The 9547-nt window shown below is 35.3% G+C and overlaps 1 protein-coding gene across 1 annotated transcript in view; it reads left to right on the top strand.

Moving 5' to 3' along the window:
• The window catches only part of GRID2 (glutamate ionotropic receptor delta type subunit 2), a 1455891-nt gene extending 1449802 nt beyond the window's left edge, over positions 1-6089 (top strand). The window contains exons 15-16 of the mRNA XM_031010484.3: positions 741-981; positions 3609-6089. Of these exons, the coding sequence (XP_030866344.1) occupies positions 741-981; positions 3609-4031 (664 nt within the window). The 3' untranslated portion in view covers positions 4032-6089. The remainder of the gene's footprint in view (positions 1-740; positions 982-3608) is intronic.
• The last annotated feature ends 3458 nt before the right edge of the window (positions 6090-9547 follow it).

The following is a 9547-nucleotide window of genomic DNA, read 5'->3' on the forward strand; positions in this document are numbered from 1 at the left end:
AAAAAGAAGCAGCAGAAGAAAAAGAAGAGGGTTTTTCCTATTTGAATTTAACTACTTCTGAAAGCCTCTGGTCAGCTTTTCTTCTTGTTTTCCAAGGTAAGATTACTTCCCCTTTGGCATTAAAAGGGAAACTAGATCAGTTGTGCGAAAAACCAAAAAAGATGTATTTTATCAACTTGAAACTTATCCCAAGGCTTCCTCTCACACTGTGTTAAATAATAGGTCTTCTTAATTGAATTTCTTTGTGTGTAGCATATGCTGGGTGACATTACGCCAGCATCTTGCTCTAAGCAGCAAAACGTTCTTCATAAAAGTATTAAGATCCAGAGTATCATTCTGGATGTAGGAAAGGGACACAGAACTACAACAACTTGAAAGCATATAAAAACAGTGCCTCTGAATTGTGATTGTAAAAACACTCTGAAGCAAACCAGGAGGAAAATATTTAGAATTATAGAATGAAACCAGAAGAAGAAGAATAGGAAGAAAAGGAGAGAGGAAGATGGGAGGGTGGGATGGGTGAAGAGAGAGAGGAAAGTAGTGTGGTGCAATGCTGTCTGTAGAGTCAAAGCAATGATGACTTTCTGTTTCCTAGCATTCCATCTAAAACAAGCAGATCTATATATTCATTTCCCCTTGACAGCCACCATCCTACAGAGGTGGGATTACAAATGGATGTGTTGTGAACCAGGGCGATAACTATGTCTGTAATAACACACGCTTATGTTCCTTATCCCAAGGATCCTGGAGCTTCAGCAGAATGGTGACATGGACATCCTGAAGCACAAATGGTGGCCTAAGAATGGCCAGTGTGACCTGTACTCGTCAGTGGACACAAAGCAGAAAGGAGGCGCCCTGGACATAAAGAGCTTTGCAGGGGTCTTTTGTATCCTGGCTGCTGGAATTGTCCTCTCCTGCTTCATAGCCATGCTGGAGACGTGGTGGAACAAGAGGAAAGGCTCCCGGGTTCCATCAAAAGAGGTACTTGATTGAGAGATTTGGCTCTAAATTGAATCAACAAGCAGGCTGTATTTCCAGGGAGGACCATCCCAGGGAGGATAATGGGTTGGGGGTGGTCCTTGTTTTTTCGTTTCTTGAAGATTAAAAATAAAGTTGTGAAATATAAAAATTGGTAAGATCAATATCAATTTCCATTTTAGGATATCCCCAGATCAGTGAAGAGGAGACTATAGTGTTTGAAAGACTTAGAATTTCATATACCATAATGGGCTTTGAAATTCTCTCAAATCTCAGAATAGATCTTAATTCAATGATTTTTAAAGGCCATGATTCCTTTGACCAGTTCACAGAGATACTTACCATTTTGTTTCACTTAGTTGTTTAACTTGTAAGTAAATTCCTCGTATCTCTAAGACTAGCCCCCCAAAAATACAATACTGTAATAAAAATGATCAGAATTTTCTCTTCACCACTAGTGACTGCCTCCTTCTCTACTCATGTAGATCTATAGAAGCTCTTCGATGGCCCCAAGCTTATCAAATCCAAAATCCACATCATGAAAACATCCAAATTTCAATTTTTCTCCTTTACGGTGGAGTCAGCTTCACTTCAGGGCCATATTAAATTTTATCTCAATATCTGAAAGAATAATTACAGAATTACACATATCTCTTTTATAGTGGCCTGAGCACTGTTTTCATCAAGAAGTATGAGACCTATAAATTAAAGAAAATCTGAAGCTAAATCTTGATTAATTTATCTTATTTCCATTGGACCAAAGGGGTGAAAATGTTTTAACTGATGAAGTCATATTCACTAAAGCTTCACAAATTGAAACAAAAACCAATCTGAATTTGCTAAACAATTTTATGTGATGGATAGCTTCAAAGAAACTTTTAAAGTTTCTATAACTAGAACTTGGCTGACTAACTGATGCCTGAGGCGACTCCTGAAAGGATCTGCTTTAATGCACAATAAATACGGCTTCTCATTTGCATATGAATTGTTGCACATTAATGTATTTTTTTCAAACAGGGTGATTTCAAAAGTAGTGTAAGGATTCCTTCTTATCACCTTATATGCAAAATTGATCAGCAGCATTCATAAGGAAAAGCTTGGCTTTAGCAAAGATGAATTTTAGCTTCCTACCTGTGTGAATGAGCATACATTCTAAATATGTGAAGAATGAATTATAAATTAATCAAGTCGCATTGTAGTGTTTTCTTTGTGGAATAAGCTTCTGGTATCTCCGTTGACACTGATTCAATGCAAAAGACCACATTAATGCAACATTATAGCTGAGACTTCATATTTTTAAAAATCTGGAAAGTAAGGACTCCCCAAGCTCCTTATATTTTGAATTACTATATATGATATTAAAATTTTGCATTATTATATCTGTTGATGGATGACTACATTACAGTTGCTGTGGGAACCATAAAATTATATGTCTCAATCCTCTAAAGTCTCAGTGATAATATTGCATTAATGGATATTTTTTATTGAATTTTGAAATGAGAAGGGAGAAGGAAAAACAGTGATGCACATCAAAATATTTTTCACTGAGGAACACTATAATAGCACAATGAAAAAAATACATACTCCATTCTAACTTGTGACAGCTAATCCAGATCCTATGAAAAAATATTTTCTCCTCTTATGATTAATAGATATCTTAAATTCTCATAAATTTAATTTATTGAGTTTGGCTGTAAATAAGACTAATAACAAGGATAATTTTATTTCCTTCCAGTTTTATTTCTCAAATATTGGGCTTTAATACTCACTTTTAGTGAAAAATATAAGGAACTTATAAATGGGTTTCAATTCCAAAAATCTGAGATTTTACTTATATTTTTGTTTATTAACTGCCTTCTTACCAAGATGCCATTAGCATAGCTTAAAACGTCTTTGGTTTTGAGGTCAGCTAGCATAAAGCTGGCCCTAAACTAAAGCTATCACTCACGTGCCCTGACTTGAAGGGGTCCCTAAATATCTCACTGACCTCACAATATTGACTGATTCAGGTGCTAGATACCTTGAGTGCATAAATCCCTCAATTAGAAATTATTTTGTGTTGAGTATTGATCTCTCTAAACAATCGCACATGTCCTTGGCTTACAAGGAATAACACTTTAACAGTCACTAACACTTTAGTATGAAATAGCTTACTATATCATTTTTTTTCAAGAATGGAAACTTAAGTTTAGGAGTGAGTGGTTGAAAGGAACAAAAATTTAACTTGGAATGAGACACCCCGAAAAGGGAGGAAGCATGTATAAAGAAGAGGTGGGGGGTAGAGTTGCCAAAACCATACTTTCTATTGTTACAATTTTGCCTGCGTCTGTCTTTTATAGAATGGCAATCACCCATCAACTGCTTACATATCTTTGTAGTTGCATGTGGCATATGATCACTTTAAAACCTTTACTGCAAGAAAAATATTTATTGTAGATAATCTTATCTCAGAATTGGAATCCCCCAGAACCTAGCACAGTGCCTGGCTCATACTAGGTGCTCAATAAATATTTGTTAAATGAATAAACCCCAAAGTTCAGTTAATTACATGTTTGCTGAACTACTTTTTTTTTTTTAACCATCAAAGCTAGTACTGATGAGAACCTTATTTTCTTTTTCTTCATCTCCAGGATGACAAGGAAATTGACCTGGAGCACCTCCATAGACGTGTAAATAGCTTGTGCACAGATGACGACAGCCCCCATAAACAGTTTTCCACCTCGTCAATTGATTTGACCCCTCTGGACATTGACACTTTGCCAACACGACAAGCACTGGAGCAAATCAGTGATTTCAGGAACACTCATATTACCACAACAACCTTTATCCCAGAGCAGATCCAGACTCTTAGCCGCACACTGTCAGCTAAAGCTGCTTCTGGTTTCACTTTTGGCAACGTGCCTGAGCACCGAACTGGCCCTTTTAGGCACAGGGCACCTAATGGGGGCTTTTTCAGGAGTCCTATAAAAACAATGTCATCTATTCCTTATCAACCAACTCCTACCCTGGGGCTCAATTTGGGTAATGATCCAGACCGAGGCACCTCCATATGAGCATCAAACAAATCTCTTCACTGTTTCTTTTTTAGGACTCCCTTTGCAAGGAGCAACTGTAATATTGTGGGACTAACATGGATGTAACGTTTAAAAAAAAGATCAGGATTATTAGTAACAATTCTAGTTTTTTCCTCCCACCTTCTCCCTCTCCTCTCTCCTCTATGATTTTCTCTCTTTCCCCCTCCCTTCCTGTACATTTTCCTCCACTTTTTTTCATTACTCAACTTGTTCCCCAAGAAGGTAGTGTACTAGGATCCTATTAGTCTGCTTTTCATATACTGTACATCAAGTATAGGAAATGTGCACTGAGTATACTAAAAGTATATGCAGGATTCATTTTACATAAAGGCCTCTTCTGTAACATTTCTCTATTTTTTGAAATACAATTGCAATAACTTCAGTCTTTTTACATTCTTCTGCTGCATCCATACAATGCTCCACTGCTGTTGAGTGTCCTTTAACTGTGGACCAAAGGCAACCCCTGCAGTGTTTATAAAACAATTTTAAGACCATTCAGGCCACATAAGATGAGAATGCAATTTTGTAGGATTACAAAAAAGCCATTAATATGCCAGTCAAGACTACAGTTAAAACTACTCTTGCACTGCAACAGTGCATATGACCTTTATGTGATTGTACAGTATTAAAAGTTTTTTCTTATGTACAGTAAACTTTATCATATGGCAGAAGCCTCTATTGTGTTAAATAAATTAGTATTTCATATATATACATATATATGCACCTATATAATGTGTATATATATAAAAAGGCAGCCATTGCTATTGCAATTCATTTAATAAAGCTTTAGTTTAAACAAAAGTATTGTATACAGGAACTATGTATAGTGCAGGGGTTCTTTTCAGTTAGAAAAGGCAGGTTGCTTTAATGTTATTCTGACTCGCATTGTTTGCCAACAGAAAATATTTTATACTTTTGTTATTAAAGCATCCAGGGCAATTTAATATTTGTTCCTAGATGTAACTCATTTGAATAGGTTTTGCATTTGTTATTCAGCAGTGTATAAAGCTAACCTTGAAAATTTTACTTTTAATTAATTATCTAAATGAAAAATGCTATTAGCTGAACCACATCCACAACAGCACATAGAGCTCTAGAAGAGTTGAAACATAGATCATTGAAGGTTAAAAATCCTCTTCCAAAGCAGCAAGTCAATCAATACAATAATGATATTTGGGGAGGGGTGGGAGCCCTTAAGAACTATTGATGTGGCCTTAAATTACTGTCATTTATTATCCTAAAGAAGAAAACATAATAACCATAATGGGCTCTCAACTCAACCCCCTTTTTTATTTAGTTCTATTTGGAGGAGTTATGTATTTTTTACATTAGTGCCAAGTATATAGAAGGATGACAGCAAAAACAGTGCCTCTTTGTGCACAACCCTTTTAAAGTAGCATTCTTACTTGTTAGAAATGTAGAATGAACTTTGTTTGTAATCCTTAAATTAAAATGTGGTAAGTAGGAAGCAAGAACTTATTCTGTGTTTTTACGCAGCCATACACTTACTTTAATCTAACTCATTCTGTGGCTAGGATTGATATAGGAATCAACCTATGTGATTTGCTTTAGGAGAAATTAAAAGGTATATTCTTAAGATATATTATATTTTGATGCTAATTCTGTTCTGGGGAGCATCTTGTATTGTCACTGTTTTGTACTAAATCTTCAAATATTGTCTACTGTGTAAGGCAGAAAAATTTCTTATCATGCAAAAACCATTTTGTTTCCAGGGTAACAAGTAACTAAGTGCATGCACAACTTGTTTTCCCTTGTAACATTCATGATCTCATTTACAACTCTGATTTTAAAACAAAAAAATCTTTACAACAAGCTATGTAGGGACATACCAGATGTTGCAGTGATTTTAGCTATCAACAAACTGTTAACCATGTACAATATTTAAAATAGGCTTATTTTGATGTATCGCCTATTATACAAACACACAAAACATTTTTGGAGGCCTCAGTTATGAGTGACAGAGCTTTCTGTGTATAATTTGTCTAAATAATTTGTCTAATAAAAATGTTTTCTAAACTTGGTCTCATACTATTGAAGTCTTAACTGTAAGATTTGAAAATGTTTACTCCCTCACAGATTGAACTAAATTTTTCTAAAAATTTATCTTGAGTTAATTAAAGCATAAATCACATTAACTTTTACTGGCAGAACTATGCCAAAATGAATGGCTCTCTAAAACATTACTAAGTGATGTCTTAAACCAATGAGAGACTGCCTTTCTGCTATTTGAGACTATTTGAACCAACAATACATTTGTTTTTCTCTGTGGATGTCTCTGTGAGCACTTTTTTGGGAAAGATTTATCCTGTTTCAAGTAAGCAATGCAACCGTTATGATAATATCAGGATGAGGGTGTGTTACATCAAAAAAAATAAGAAAGACAAGAATATTAAGGGTAATTATTAAACTTAGGATTTATTTCTTAAAAATTGCTTTGCTAGAGAATTATTCGTCTTGCTGAATCTATTAATTTGGGAATTAATTTAGGCTCTAAGATTATTTCTAATAGTTTTCCTGCATTTGAACAATAATATTTAATTCTTCCAGGGTTTAACACACCTAAGGGATATATATCTGAAAATGTATTTTGAAAACATATTTTAGTAAAAAAAAAAATAGTTCTCTATTGTTCTAAAGTTCCATCCAAAATAATTCTTTGAATATTGGAACTAAGAGGAACTTTAGAGATCTAGACTATTGACTTCATTTTACAAATCAGGGAAAATAAGATGCTAAGATGCTGTGATATGCCCAAATGTTTGACAACCTAAAATGTAAACTGGGTCTTCCTTTTTTAAAACTCTGCCACCCTTCAATCACACCAACATAGGTCCTCATGGATTGCAAATATAGGCTCCACCTTCTCCTCTCACCAAGCCTAGGCTACAAATCTCTAGGATACTTCCTTCCTTGTTTGGGACACATAGATCATCTGATTCCACTTTTACACATGGGAAAGTGAGTACCTCAGGTTGTTTACCCAGGGCCATAGCTAGCGGCAAAACTAAGGTCGGTTCCTGTTTCTGTCTACACTTGGTTTTTTGGCCCATTGTTTGTCCTGGTTTGCAACACTTAGACCAACCTGGCTATTTCACTACAAGACAAAATACCTTATATCCAAGTACTTTTATTCTATTCAAATGTCCAACTTACCCCACTGGTGAATCATTAAGATATCTGGTATCACTGTACCACATCAGAACTTATGCACAGGCTTTGGTTTAATCATACATACTTAAAGTTGTAAGACTGCCTTCTTCCTCATACCATTAAACGAGAGGCAATTTGTCATGTTCGTGATCATGTTATTTTTCATCTCTTTTAGTTTGTGATTGGCTGTCAACTGAATAAATACTTTTAAAAATAGACTTTACCGAATGGCACTTTGCTTCATCAATTTAAATAAAAAATGGGAAGATCCATTTACCCTGCATGATACTTCTAAGACACACAATTGAATAACAAGTTATTACTATTTTATAATCAGAATTTTCCAATGGTGAAACACATTCTAGATTATGAGTATAGTAAATCATGCAGAGAAGAGATTATGTGCTGGTAAACATAGGTTTTATCCTTAAATATAAATGTGATGATGACTGATAAAGTACAATGGACTCACTAAAATTTGGCTTCCTTCCAGAGTACTTTTCTTTCAAAAAACAAATAGGCAACTCTCGTGACCAAATATTAATAAATGATTAACAACTATGGCCATAATTATCATTTCAATGAAATTTGGTAGACACTCTGTCAACAAATATTTTGGAAGACACCCTCTTATGAGGCAGCATATGTGAGCTTCCCTAGGTAGAAATTACTTATCTGACACTGAAAAGTCAGAGAATAAAGCTATAATTTATAGAAGATTTGATAGATGTAGTTCAATTCTACTAGTGTTAACAGAGAATCTATTATTTTGAAAGCCATTGTGCTAAACCGCTGGGCATGGCAGAAATGAATGTTTAGGAATGGGTCTGGGTGTGTTCCAACACTCATCTCTTTCCTGGCTCCATATCAACATGCAGGATACAGAGGCCACGTTACAGAATGAGTCTCCCCAAACCAGTACAGTCTTCTTGGTTGGGTGACTGACTGGACCAATTCATCTGAGTAGCTCTCAAGCACCAATTGAAACTGTCTTCTTGGTTCAGACCACCTCCCCAAAGAAGACTTGGAAATTTACCAACATGCCAGATCCTGAAGCCAAATTTTCAAAAATGTGAAAATTCCTATAAGCCTCAGAAAATTACTATCTAACCCTTCATCCTTATTGATACCTGCATACCATTCAGAGACTGACTCCTACCCTTAGGTGTCCTCATCGGCATAATGTAGACCATAACAACTCCTTTTCTATCCCTGCAAATCTAATGAGTCATGATAGTTCAAGCTCTGCAATGTTTCAACTTGCCTCAACAGGACAAAACATAGTAAATCTTATTCAGGCTCTTTTTCATACTGCAACTAAAACTCCGTGCTACCTTTCCTGTCATTTAAGACACAGGATGCAGTGTGGCCCATAAACCCGATGAATGTAAAGTATCCTTCAGGCTGCCCACCATGATGATAGCCTCCAAGCCACACATACCTCCAGGAGACTAGAAACCTCATGGTTTTGCTTCATTTTATAGAGCTGCACAGAGGCATGGAACAGGTAAAGCACATAATGATTCAGCCTACCACTGGGATAGAAACAGATCAAGGAACTAGCTCTCATTTCTTCACCTGAATTTTTCAAATTCCTATGTCTTCAATAGTATTCATTTGCTTTGTTTCCATGTAACATTGATGACAAAACAAAAATTGTTCACATTTGAGAATTTTTTTCATATCTAAGAGCTCTATCTTGACTTGCTACAATTTAGGACTCAGTGACATCTTTTGACTAATTTGGTATCATAGTTCCTAGAATTTCTTCAGCATGAAGAAGAGAAACTAGCTGTGTTATTTGAACATATTACCTACCTCATAGTATAGACATAGCTTGTCTAGCCTTCATGAGGAAGGAGGACCTGGTTTTCTTTTGGAGAAACCCCATACATTCCTACCTTGGAGTAAGCAACACATTTCAACAGTCTCAAACTATTCATGATGTGGTTGAAAACTCACAAAATTTTCAGCACATTAATTCTCATTAATTAAAAACTAATAAAGCTTTCCTAACAGCTGCTTTACAAGGAGAAACATATGTCACAAAAACAAAGAATGATACAGTATCAGAACTGGAGAAGGGATGACAAACATTGCTTTTAATAAATATTTTGCCAGCTACAAGATTTGAAATATGAGTAGAAGGCAAACTTTAAGTTGTTATATTTTATTATTAAATTGCTGCTACTGAAAAAGTTTAGGAATTAAGTAGCCTACTTAAGTGGCTGTTTTTAATTTTTAAAAATTGGACATCAGTATTATTTTTTAAACACACATAGATACCTATATGCAAAGATAACCCATAACTTCCTGAATTTGAA

The sequence above is a fragment of the Gorilla gorilla genome, chromosome 3 (assembly GCF_029281585.2).
Source record: "Gorilla gorilla gorilla isolate KB3781 chromosome 3, NHGRI_mGorGor1-v2.1_pri, whole genome shotgun sequence".
NCBI classification, from domain to species: Eukaryota; Metazoa; Chordata; class Mammalia; order Primates; family Hominidae; genus Gorilla; species Gorilla gorilla.